This window comes from Microtus pennsylvanicus, chromosome 15, assembly GCF_037038515.1.
Source record: "Microtus pennsylvanicus isolate mMicPen1 chromosome 15, mMicPen1.hap1, whole genome shotgun sequence".
NCBI classification, from domain to species: Eukaryota; Metazoa; Chordata; class Mammalia; order Rodentia; family Cricetidae; genus Microtus; species Microtus pennsylvanicus.
In genome coordinates, this window is record NC_134593.1 from 8,524,661 (window position 1) to 8,538,342 (window position 13,682).

The 13,682-nt window shown below is 47.0% G+C and overlaps 1 protein-coding gene across 2 annotated transcripts in view; it reads right to left on the reverse strand.

The window, feature by feature from the left end:
* The window catches only part of Peli2 (pellino E3 ubiquitin protein ligase family member 2), a 145,686-nt gene that overhangs the window by 46,092 nt on the left and 85,912 nt on the right, over positions 1 to 13,682 (reverse strand). Inside the window, exon 3 of one of the 2 annotated variants that reach the window (XM_075949336.1) lies at positions 5,945 to 6,007. The exons of the other annotated variant lie outside the window; for it this stretch is intronic. Coding sequence (XP_075805451.1) covers positions 5,945 to 6,007 — 63 coding nt within the window. The remainder of the gene's footprint in view (positions 1 to 5,944; positions 6,008 to 13,682) is intronic. 2 annotated transcript variants of the gene reach the window in all.

Below are 13,682 nucleotides of genomic sequence, written 5' to 3' on the forward strand. Positions count from 1 at the left end.
GTCAAGGAAATCTTCCTTAGTGAAGATAAACAGGCTAGAATCAGGGCTTTCATAAGTCCACCCAAACAGAATCAAAGGACAGCACATTGTCTACATTTTAAAAGGCATATTCCCCTAGTCCCAGGATGAGTAGTTAGCACGAGAAAGGCGGGGCTGAGAGTGCGCTGGCAGGGAGTGTGGGGTAAACGCTCATCTGCCATCAGCTGTCAGCTGCTGCGCTGCACAGTAACACGGAGCTGCAGAAATGCATGGCCCTACAAGAAGCATTCGGCCACCGCTGTGCTTGGCTAAGGTCAGGTCACAACATCACGGTCATTGCGAACACACAGTGACTGAGGGACCAAGTAGACACCCAGTGGATGGGAATCCTTAGCACTCCTGATGTGGATGGAGACTTCATCACAATGCTCAGTAAGTCTGGAAACACCAAGAGTTTAATTCAGGAAAGAGAGAGTTATTGTCTGTCGGGGGAAGCAAGAGGCAGAAAACCCCAAAGCCACATGAAAAAGAATTCATCTCTGCTGATTCAAGGAACCAAATATTAAACAACCAGAAAAAAAATTACAGGGAGGTAGAATTTAATTCTGTGAAAAACAAGGGGATCAAAGAAGTGGAGCTGCCTGGCTAGAGTGAGGTTGCGCACAAGCAGCGTGCACTGTGTAGGGAGAGCATTTGCAGTACTGCAGGCAGGAAATACGTGAATCCTTCCAGCCATAGTGGGGACCAGACGGGCTAAGCAAGGGTTCAAAGCAACCTTAGAATATATGACTTCTATTTCTAGAGATCTGCCTAAGTATTCTGACAGAACTTCATACTGAAAACTCAAGTCAGGCCCAATTTTGTACACATAAGTAAGTTGGGGTTAAAAAAAAAAACCTCAAATGGTCACATATTCGCAATCAGTCTGGTCTACAGGGAGTTCTAGGCCAGCCAAGGCTCTACTTATTTCAAATGTTACGTGAACTCTGCAGGAGATGGACAGTTGGAAAATATGATGCCCTATCATAAACCTACCACTTCTCCCTGACAAAAGTAACCAGGGAAAAGGTGAGAAAAAGCCCAATCAGATGGGACCAAGCACATCCTCAGCCTTGTGAATATGGGGCTAACTAAAAAGCAGACTAAGGAAAATTTTACCAAGAATGGAGACATCAGCCAAACTTTATAATAACCAACAAACACTCTATTTTTGTTGTTGCTGTTGTCTGCCCACTACCTACCGCTGCTTCCGTGGCTCTTTGCACACCAGTGCTAAGCTGCGCGGTCAAGACAAGCTACCCAGCACCAGCACCATTCCCGTGTCACTGGCTCCAATGACCCAACGAAACAGTGTTTGACGGGGCCAGGGATTCAGGACCCAGTACCGACTCCCGTGCGTCCTGCTTCAGAAAGGTTGCTCATGGTCCGAGCCCTCCTAAACACCACTACTCACAGGGCTGATGATGGGGAGTCAGAGTGATAAAAACAAGCTCTGAAGACTGCTGCGATGCTCAGGAAACATATGTCAAAGTATAGAGTCCAACCTTTAAAAGATGACGTAAGCAAACTTAAAAGGGTACCTAGCAACAGCTCCCACTTCAACCTCTTCGACTCGTCCATCAAGCAGACAGAAAGACAGGAGAGGAGGAAGGAGAATCCCACTGGCACCAGAACAGAAGCCAAAGCAAACTCCAAGGACTAGGAGTCTGTCGTGAAGTGTACATTAGCAGGGTATCATTTTAACAAAGCATGGGTTTTCAAAGGTATGAGAAGTTCACTAAATACCACCAAAGGCACCCAGAACACCCACGAAGAGCATGCCAGAACAGACAACTGTGCCCAAACAAACAAAATCCTATTTTACCCTAATAGATAACCCAGAGCAATTTCTTCAGAGAAACAAGTTAAAGGGCACAGTCAGAAACATGTTTCAAAGCTGATAAAATGCAACCTTAACACGAGTATGAACATATCTACATCTGGGAGACAGTCAAGTGTAGGAAGTCTTAAAATTCACCAAGATCTTAATAAAGGTATGTAGCATTTCTTAGGATTTTAGGGCTGTTTAAGCACCTGTATATTTATTTACAAATACACTTTGATAGCCAGCCAAGTGGCTTAGGAAATAAAAAAAAAGAGCACAGTGTCTTATTATCATGTCGGTGTGCCATTTATGGCTAGCAGAAGGGATCAAAACACCTCTTTGTCCCAAATGACCATGTAATCAGTAAGTCGGCTGGTCAGCAAGGGATACCTAACAGGCTGTGCTGACACCCAAGAAGGTGGACAGGCAAAACCAAAGTACAAGACAAAGCAGCATGGGTCAGGACCAGGTAGGTGATCTCTCCTGAAACGGTAATGTTGCAGGGATCATAGCCCTTCCCTGTCCCTTTGCCTATGCCTTCCTAACTCACAGCTAACACAGGGCAGCACTGGAAAGCACTCAACCAGTTCATGATTCTGCACCTCACTCACTGCGGAAGTTCCAGGCTCCCTTCTCACCTCTGCCTCCTTTGACCATAGATAGTCCTACAGCACCAAGGTCACTGCCAATCCTTCCATAGCCAGTGCTAAGCTAGAGTACTTAGATTCCTAGATTTCTGAGCAGGGCACCTCCACTCTGACCTGCTCCCAGACTACTACACACTCTTGTGCCTGCCCCAGTCTGTCAATCTACCTGCTGCTGTGAGCAGTTGGACTAGCCATTTCCTTTCCTGATTTCCTAGGATCCGACCTCCACTCTCAATGGTTATCCTATCAAACTGATTTTACGTGTGTGTATGAATGAATCTATCTACTTATTCTCGATACAGTGAGCAACCAGCGTTATGGCAGGCTCTGTGAACACAAGCACCTTAGAGACAAGACCTTGAACGCAGGCAGCACACGGAGAGGGAACCTGATTGGCAAACAAGTAATTATTATATGGCAATATAGTTGGCACCAGGTCAGGAGTGTACAGAGAGAATCGGGGGCCCAGAAAAGATGTGGGTAGGGGAGGCCAGTCTTCATGTTTGCCCTCAACTATAATTTACGTGTTCACATTTGTGTCTCACACATCCACTTAAGTGGTGAGTTCCTTGTTATATAAGGTACAGAACACCTCCTTCCAAGTGTACAATCACAACCTAAACACTGCAAGGAAAACACACTGTTTAAACTTTGAGTTGCTTTTCTGAGCTAATCACTATGCTTGTCAGGGTTCTCTAAAGAAGCAGAACTGATGGAATGGAGAGAGATTTAATTGTGTACATATTCAAAGGGAAGACAAAGCCTGACAAAACAGCATTAGGAGAGGTTCAAATCCCCTTCCACTGCACTGCAGTTCCACTCACTAGACGACTTCAAGGTCAAGCTCAGAGACCGCTACTGAACGAGCTCTTCAAAAGCTGTGACTTTCCAAGCTGGAGACACCGTCTTACATCACACAGCAGGCCATGAGATTTAAGGCAGGTTTAGGAAGTCCACGAGAGAACCTGTTTTGTCTTGAGTTGAGATCGCAGGTCTCAGGAGAACAAACAACAGGAGGTCATTTTCGTGAAGCAAGTACAGCCATCACTGATGCCTCCCACTCAGATCAGCCATTCAAATGAACATGGAACCATTTAGGTATTGCTCTGGCATCTCTGACCCTGCTGGGTTTTCTTACCCAGCACTTTTAGAAGTGCACACACTTTCATCAATCTCCCACCCACACTCTATGTCCACAGAAGGAATTTCTACATTGCCCATTAATTAGCAGGCTAGGAAATCACTCACTCTAAGGAACACTGTACAGTGCACTGGCCACCGCCCTCCTGTTTACATTTGCAGAACAGCATGCTGGGCTGGAGGACACAGGTTTTATATAACACAAGCTGCCTAGAATCTCCTGGTATCTTAGCAAGTGGTATTTAAATCTTGTGAAACTAGAAAAAAAGGATGCCAACATATGACAAACACAGGAGCTGAAGAGGTGGCTCAGTGGTTAACAGCACTGGCTGTCCTTCTAGGGGGCATGGAATTGGTTCCCAGCACCTACATGGCACCCAGCTACCTGTAACTTCAAGGAGATCCTGTGCCCTTTTCTGGCCTCTGAGGGCATCAAGCACGCATGTCATACATATTGGCAAAACACCCAACATTTGAATTTTGAAATTAAAAACTTAAAGGAAAAGTGCAGAAAAAAACTGGTTTTTTTTTTTGGCTTTACATACTTTCAGAAAGTTACATAGAACATAGTATCTGTTATCTGACCCTTGATAAAGTTAATAAGTGGTCCAAATATCTTCTAGTATCAAAGAAGGGAAATATCCAGGACAAGTATCCTTGTCAAAAATAATGAGTGTGGTGGTTTGAAAGAAAATGGCCCCCATAGGGAGTGGCACTATTAGGAGATGTGGCCTTGGAGGAAGTGTGTCACTGTGAGGGTGGGCTCTGAGGTCTCCTTTGCTCAGGCTATGCCCAGTGTGAGGCACAGTTGTTTCTGCTGCCTGCAGCTCGAGATGTAGGACTCTCAGCTCCTTCTCCAGCACCATGGCTGCCTGCCTGTTGCCATGCTTCTCACCAGGAGGATAACGGAGAAAACCTCTGAACTGCAAGGTAGCCCCAGTGAAATGTTCTCCTATGTAAGAATCGTCATGGCCATGGTGTTTCTCTTCACAGCAGTAGAAACCCTAAGACAACAATTATCAGAAGCAAAGGTTCTTTTAAAGCTAGAGTTGTGGGCTGGAGAGATGGCTCAGAGGTTAACAGCACTGACTGCTCTTCCAGAGGTCCTGAGTTCAATTCCCAGCAACCACATGGTGGCTGACAATCATCTGTAATGAGATCTGGTGCCCTTTTCTGGCCTGCAGGCATACATGGAGGCTGAACCCTGTGTACATAATAAATCTTTTTTAAAAAAAATAAAGGAGTGTTTCTTGACTCTACTATTAAAAAAAAAAGCTAGAGTCTTTTCTGCCTCCAATCCACATCTGCTGCCATCTTCTCTGCTCTTATTAAGGCTGCACTGACCCTACCTTCTTGACCTTTCTCTGCACATCTGTAATCCACAGACTATCGGAATATCAGGGGTAGAGAGGGGGAGTGCTCACCAACAGTGGGCTGAAGGACACTATGGCACAGAATGGTTGTTTTGGAGAGCTGCCCACGTGATCCAAGGAAGGGAATCCAGGAGCTAGAGCCATTCAATTGACTTTCCCGTGTCACTAAGTCCTTTGCCTGAGAATGTGCTCCACCCCTTACAAACCAGCCCTATCTTCAACTGTATTCAAACATTGCGGCCACAGAAATAGGACCAGTTCAAAGAGCTGCGGTGGAGGAAAAGCAACTGCCCTCGATAGCAGCAGTGGCAGCAGGAGCAGTGTAACTTGCCTGCGGTGTGCAGAACCCTCCTTTCCTTCGGGCTCTGGCCGCAGGCTCTAACAGGAAAGGAGTTAGCACGGACCAGCTGCAGTTACTCTCCGTCCCTCCCAACTCTACAGTAAGCTCGTGTTTTCCCACTCGTGCTCCATCGCTGTGCCCAGGGCTGCTGCCTGCTCCTTCATTCACGTCTTCTCATCCGTATCTCGATTCTCCCACCATTCCCTTTCCATCCTCCCCACATCCACACACACACACTTCAGCGACCATGTGGCTAGACCAGGTTGCATCTTGCAATACCCAAGAAAATCGTATCCAGCCTGCTCTTGGCTCCTTAGGCCACAGTCACGGTATCAGGCTGTGTCGACCCCAGAAAGGGAGACCTTGTTCTGCTTTGCATGAGAAGTGCCACACAGGGCATCCCAAAAAGCAGCAACAAAGAGAAAGTGCTAGCAGTTCATCCAATCTGCCCACATCTCTTAGTTTGTGTAGACTAGGGTTACTTCTGCTTCCTACTCTCCTACCGCAGCTTTGTGAACTAACAGATCCTCCCACAAAACAAATTCCTTCCAAAAACGCTTTTGAGAGTAAACATGTGTCATTTAAGATACAATATAATTACATGGGTAGCTTCTTCATGGACACTGAGCTTCTCATCTACATCCAAGAAAACAACTTCTGCAATCTGAAAAGAAAAAAAAATGGATCACAGCTGCAAAATGTACTGAACTAAGTCACATGGATGCTGACCAAAGAAAAGGACAGCTTGCTATAAAGGTTAAACGCAGATGAAGAAAGCATCCACAAAACAGAGCAGGGCTTTAGTCAACTTAAAATAAAGGTGGAGAGGTGGGAACCTGTGCAGCGGCAGCCCGAGCCCCACAAGGACAAGACTGCCTCGGCACTGTGCAGAGAAGGCACACCTCCTTCACAGTGAGTTACTGAAGCGGTCCCACACTGCTCTGCTCCCCCACCCCTGCACAAGTGGGAGGTGCGAATCTAACCTTACTGGTCCCTGCTACAGCTGTCCCATGTCACCAAGATGGCTGGTAAGCTTGCCATAACTGTGTTAGCTGAAGGTTACAAAGGTTACCCTGTTGTTTTTTTAAAGAAACTGAAAACTATTCCAATTTTTAAAACTCTGACTGCTCAAGTCATCTCCAATGAGTCACTTACTCACCAGGAATTTCAGGGAGCTTAAATTTTCTTCCCTTTACCCTTGAATTTTTTTTATCGATTATTTGGGAATTTCACATCATGTACCCCGATCCCATTCATTTTCCAGTCTTTTCATATCCACCCTCCACTCTATAACTTCCACCCCCAAAGAAAGAAGGAACAAAAAGCCATTTTGCTCCTTCATCTTACCCACCTTCCCACCGTCACTTATTTAATTGCTGCAGTGGCCTTGGGAGTTGCAATGTGCCATGCAATTGTTGCGGTGGCCTTGGGAGCTGTGGTGTCCCATGCAATTGCTGCAGTAGCCTTGGGAGTTGCAATGTGCCATACAATTGCTGCAGTGGCCTTGGGAGCTGTGGTGTGCCATGCAATTATTGGAGTGGCTTTGGGAGCTGCTGTGTACCACGCAATTGCTGCAGTGGCCTTGGAAGCTATGGTGTGCCATGCAATTATTGGAGTGGCCTTGGGAGCTGCCGTGTACCACGCAATTGCTACAGTGGCCTTGGGAGCCGCTGGTGTGCCATGCAATTACTGCAGTGGCTTTGGGAGCTGCTGTGTGCTATGCAATTGCTGCAGTGGCCTTGGGAGCTGTGGTATACCATGCAATTATTGCAGTGGCTTTGGGAGCTGCAGTGTGTGCTATGCAATTGCTGCAGTGGCCTTGGAAGCCGCAGTGTGCCATGCAGCAGACCCTTTTGCCCAAACAGCTTTTCTTGTAAATGTTCACTGCAATGAATCGTTGATCTGGTTCAAGGCCTCTGGCTTCTGCTACACTATCAATACTGGATCCTCACTGAGACTCCTCTCGGGTATCCTGCTGTAGTCCAGAGCCATGGAGATCCCGTGGCTGTGGTTCCACAGGATTATCAATCATTCCTTCATGTGCTCCACTAGGTCATAGATGGGGGTAGATGTTGGGGTGGGCCTAGGTGGAGAGTGGGGGGACACCTCCCCTGCTCTGAGGGGCAGGGCCAGCTCTCCCACTGCTGTAGCTGGTGAGGTGTAGGGCTAGCTCTTCCAGGTCCAGTGAGGGGTGGGGCCAGTTCTCCCAGCACCAGCGAGGAGGTAGAGAGACAGTTCAGTCTGGCCCTGAGACATCACCATGGCCTTAGGTCCAGACCACAGGCACTGCATGGCCTTGATAGTAACACAGGCTACAGACATCAACACAGAACCTGGATGTAGCAGGACCACAGGCTCAGACATGACCCTCAGGGGCAGCACAGGTCCAGACATCAGCATGGCCTCAGGTGGCAGCACAGACCTCCCACGTCAGCCTGCTCCTCACGGCCATCGTGTCTCCAGTTCCACCTCCCTCCACAGCACCTGAGCTGTTCCACTCCTCTTTCTCTGCCATCTCTCCAACCACACCTGCTCACTGCTGTGGCGCCCAGTGGTGGGCCAGGCTTGCAGTCTCTGGCTGGCTGCCTTCCCTGGCTTAAGTCTTCTGTCAGTGACCTTTCCCTTTGACCACTGACAGGAGAGAACTCACTGAAACAGTGTCTATGTGGGGGCATCTGGAGGGCTTTGTTTTAGCCTGGTCCTCATGATTCTGGAAGAACACATTATCTTGGCCATCAGACAAAGGTATCTGGGAGAGATCCTCATTTCCAACGTGGCCCTGACAAGCACAAGTGTCTGCAACTGGCGTCATGAAATAAAGCGACCGCTCACGCACACAGTGGCTGGGTGTTCTGGAGCAGGGATGCATTCACCTCTTCTCGGGTCTATTTGCTTCAACAGGTGAAAGGCAAAGTCCTTGGACTCTGCCATTAGCACTGCAAGTTCAGGGCAGTCACATGAAGGCCTGAACCCATTTGCCCACATTCCCACATCCCTGGTGCTGGGAGCTCACCCCAACCTGTCCCTTCATTCTTTAGCCCATGTACCTTTATGCTGCTCCCTGTAGCAGCTCCAGGTTTAGATTCTCCTGAGCAAGCCAGGGTGGAGATAAGGATTTGATCTCTAGGAAATGCAGCTGTCCCTGTCACAGCATCTGACTGGGCCTACCTGTCCAGATGGTTTAAAGACTAGCAAAGAGTGACTCATGGCCACAGCGGTAGGGTCAGAGGAGTAAATGCAATCCACAGGGAAGCGGGACTGGACTGCCGTCTGCATTCTCTGGAATTCGGGGTTACAACATCAAGGATGCACCACTGGTGCCACTCTGTCCCGGTTACTCTCAATCCTGCGCCCACTTTCACCTCCTCGGCGAGGTTGTGACTTTCTGTGCACTGACAGGGCCGCTTTCCAGGTCACTACCGCGTGGTCTTCTTGAGTCCCGGGGAAATTTCCTTCTCCCCTTGTTTGGCCTATCCGTACAGAGTCTAACACCAAGCAGCAAACACCATGATTGTTTCATTCCATGGTTTTGGCAACCTCAGCACGCACAGTAGAAGGACTGTCGACAGTGCTATCCTTTGGCTCTACAGACGCCCAAACACAAGAAGGTTACTGCTTGCTTTTGGGGTGTTTTTCCAGGATGAAAACTTTGACGTTGTTTTCAGAAGAAAAATACAGATCCATGCTGTGTCTTATAACTGGGTTACTTCAAAACCATCATTTTCTTTTCAGTTATTTTCCCCAAACACTAGCTTCCAGCCAGACTGTCATCTGTGCGTCGGAGAGGCAAACACACCCCTGCCAATGCGCTGTTGTGCAAATGAAATTAATCCGACTACGAAATGCAGAGTTTTAAAGCATTCTTCCCACAGTGCATCCACTGCAGTCACCCTGGTGCTGGCGACAGAGCTGTCACAGTCATCGGCAGCTGGGACACGTCCGCTGCGTGTCTCTTGTTCTGCGCCTTATGAAGAGAGCAGAAGGAAGGAGCGAGCTGAACGTCTGCAGCTCACAGATAAGGCGCATGTCGGCGAGACAGGAAAATCCTTCGTGTCTACTGCTAATGTATTGTTTACCTGTGCTGCCTGGGATACGAGTCCCATGACAAGCATTAATAAAGCAATAAAAAGTGTTAGCACAACACTCAAATTATCTGTTCAGCTGCAAGAGATTTTCAATCCTGAGTGTCTATAAGGAGTCTGTATCTATTAAAGAAACAACAGGCAATTCTCCGTAAGGATGTCAGCTACCTCCAGTCCTTTGTGTACATGGCAAGTTATAAACATACAGGGGGAGGGGGGACTTCAGCTGAATAAAGCAAATGTCTGTCAGGCTACTTTCTAATTTATCAACCTACATAGAACCTTCTGCTTCTAAACTAACAACAGAAATGGAAAACAATCAACAGTTAAGTGCCACCCACAAACAAACAGGAGTGCCCTGGGAGGGCCACAAGGCCATGTGGGAGTGTTCGACAGCCTGAGCCTCACTTCTTTGGGATGCCAACTCTTAGGACCTCTTTCAGACTGACAGAAACATTGCTCAGAGAGGTGAGACAGGCGTGGGTGAGAAGATGCTCAGAAGTAAAAGGGATCACCTTGTCTTATCACAGGCAGACAGAAGGACAGAAAAGAGTGGGACCCAGACCACGAAAACTGGCATCTGTGAGGTCTGAAAACAGTGTGTGCCTTCAGTAAGGTTGACATTTTTGAAGAACTGTGAAAAATGAAGAGACAAGAGTAATCAAAATGCTTCTGTATGAATGTTTTCACCTCCTAGAATTCTGATTGCTACTAGGAAAGGAGACGGAAGAAGGAACCACTCACTGACCCAGGCGGGTGCAAGAAAGCATAAATAAGAACCAGGAAGCTCACACAATTGAAGGCGGCCACTTAGGGATGGCAAAAATAGGCAACAAGAAATTATCTTCAATGTGATAGGAAACATTTACTTACACAAGCGAGTCAGCCTCTGAATATGTCAGAACTGGCCAAGTGTAAGAGGAAGCAATCGTCCTCTTCCTCCAGTCTCTGAGATTGATTCCTTTTAAAGGAATCTGCTCCAGGACCACACAAGTATAAAGACAAAGGAGAAAGCAAACAATTTGTGACATTTATCATAGACAGGAGTAGTTTTACTTAATGGCTAGAGCACCCACACACACCAAAGAAATCTGTAAATACAAAAGTTGTCAGCTGTTGGACAAACAAAGCTCATACTCGGAAGGAAAATGTTTTAGAAGATGACCGAGCATGGCATTTAATCTGCCAAGGCAGAACTGGGCTCTTCGTTTATTAGATCCCTGAAGATGGGGTCAACAGCTTGGGTTCAAACTCCAGCCATGCCCTTAACTAGACGTGAAGTACTGAGCAGTTTTCTTCATGAAAGTTTGATTTATTTTCAAAATCTTTACAATGGGAAGGTTTAGTAGGTTCAGCTGAGCAGGAAATCCAGTGCCTAGCTGGTGAGGAGTGTTCCCCGAGAGCTGGTGAGAGAGGGGAGAAGAGGCAGCCCTGCTGAGGAGAAATAAGCCACAGGGAATACAGATGGGGGAAGCAGATGTCTCCCAGAGGTTAAAATCCCTAAAATGAGAAAACTGCCTCCATTTACCTCTTGCTTTCCTGTGGTGAAATGCACGTTCCCCTCTGGTGCAGCACAGAATGACAGGATCTCAGATACTGCTGTATAAACCCAGAATACAGCACATGTTAAAGGCTGCCTGACCACTCAGGGAGGGCAGAGAGATGGACACCCCACCCTCAGCCAGAACCACCTTCTTACTGTTTCAGCACAAAGGCGCCCTTGTCTGTGAAGGTAGCTGTCTCCACAACACAGCTATGGGCAATGAGACACTTCCACCCTCTCCTTTGTTCCCACCCAATTGTCATCCAAGAAGGAAAATTGCGATGTGTCCACTGTGGCTGAGAGACAGAGCTGCAGACCCCGCGGTACTTGGGGGCTGTGCTCGCCTGTCCCGGTTCCCTCACAGCTTCAGCTGTCTCTAACTCAGGGCTGCCCTCACTCTCACAGGCCACGTGTGTCGAGTCTCAGCACAGCACAAGAAGGTAAAACTCAATCACTGCTCGGAAACACTTTCTTATGGTGTTTAACAAACAAGCAATCCCACCCACATGACTACATGAAAAAAAGCAAAAAAGTCTAGAATTAAGTGAGATACTACAAAAGAACGACTCATTTAGGGCATGCTTAGAAATTATTAAATTCTCAAATTATTACATAGGTAATCAAAATTATTCTTAGAGACATTGTAAGTTGCTAATCAGCCTCTCTGGGAAGCCCTTGCTGTTGGCAGCTCTGGGCTGAGAGGCAACTGTCAGCTGAGTAAGTAAAGAGACCGAATTCTTTTTTTTTTCTAGAGGAGCCAGAAAACAAGGCCCAGGAACACGAACCTAGACAGCAACTGTGTTCTGAATACAGTCATTGCTCGCAAAGGTCTGCTCCATCCTCAGCTCTAAACTGGGTTAAAACAAAACTGTACAAGCTATCAACAAATACATGACACTCAGACACTACAACCAGATCAAGAACTATAACCTGACGAAAATAAATTGTATGAACACCTGCCTTTAGGAATGACTATATTTGCAGCACAAAACAGCCTATGAAGTGATTGTGTGTGTATATATATATATATATATATGTGAGTATGTCTGAGTGTGTGCATGTGTGTATGTGTGTGTGTGTGTGTGTGTGTGTGTGTGTAAAATAACAGTGTGGCTTGAATACCCACCAACACTAGCTTCTACTGCTCAATAAATAAAGTCCTTTGCAATGGCCTGGAGATGAAACCAGAGAACAAGACTGAACACAGTGTAACATCTCCACAAGCACTTTGAAAGTAGCAGAAGAAAGAAGAAGAATAATGTCAACCACACATGCAGCTGACTCTGAACAGCCTCCACCCGCCCCAGTCAAGCACCCACACACGTAAGCGAATCTAAACCAGAACGAGCTGGACTACTTCACAGGCACATAAAAACAGCCACGTCAGCACACTTTTGTTTGCTTTTCTGTAATGCTGATTAAACAATGAAGCAAAATTAATTACTACCTTGAAAACCTAAAGATGACATCTCTGCAGAATATAAGTCAGATCAAGCAAATTCTTGAGCTGTACTGGCTTACATGTCCCGATTAAAAAACAAAAGACGTGCACAAATGTGGCATACAGTCTGAAGTGCCCGGATGTGCGACGTGGCCACCAAGCAAAGCTGCGTGATTCCTACCAGCCAAAGCAGTATGACACTACAAAACCATGTGTCTCTTCTGACCAGTGCCTGTGAGTCTTCGGCACCCACAGTTCACATCTCTGGGGATGGTGACAAGACCTGACAGGAGGAATTAAGCAACCGTGAATTCAATTCAAGTTTTTTATTCATAAAACTAGGCTGTATTTCAAGGCTAATTCTTAAGACTCAGTTAATTTTGAAAATAATACAAGCCTGAACTCCTGTGTTCTTCTACTTAATCATACTGTTCAGCTGAAATAATGCTACAGCATAACATCAAAAGTGAAGTTCCAACAGCTGGTCTGTGTCTTTCCAGTCACTTCTTTTAGTTGTATGTGCGTGCACGCATGCATGCGTGTTGTATTTTAAAGCTATAAATGGGGAGATGGCTGGTGTATAAGACTGAGGGCTTGGGTTTGATCCCATGTCCATATGAAAAGCCAGGCAAAATGATGTACATCTACAACCCCAGGGCTAGAGAAGCCGACAGGAGAACCCCGAGCTTGCTGGCCAGCTAGTCTAGGCCACTCAGAAGCTCCAGGTTCACTGGGAGCCCACATCTCAGCAAATGAAAGTAGAATGACTGGGGGAGACAGCTGAAACTGACCTCAAGCCTCTTCAGGCACAAGAGCAACCATGCAAACACATACACACAAACGTGTACGCATTCACGTACACACACCAAGTAAGTCTTCAATCTAGAAAGCAAGGATGACTGTCTCCTACCTGTCTACTGGAGAGCCCCCAAGCCATGTAAAAAGATCACCAAAGTCTCCTGGCTTCTAACGCACTCAGCAACCCTCCCCTCATCATATTTGGTGAGCTTGTGTGGTTCCACCGACAGCCTACGAGGGCACTTTTTCCACCCTATTCCCTCCCCCCCCCACGCCTCTGTGCTCACAAACAGGGCTTAGCCTGCAGGGTACATTTCCTAGGGAATAAATGTGCTCTAAAGAGAAGACACAGGCAACCACAGGGCTGATCATCTAAGTCAACATAACCCACGGTGCCAAGTGAGACTGTGACGGACTGATTCAGGAAGGGCAGGCCCTGGCATTCTCAAGTTTCAGTATGAAGCTGGTAGTAACC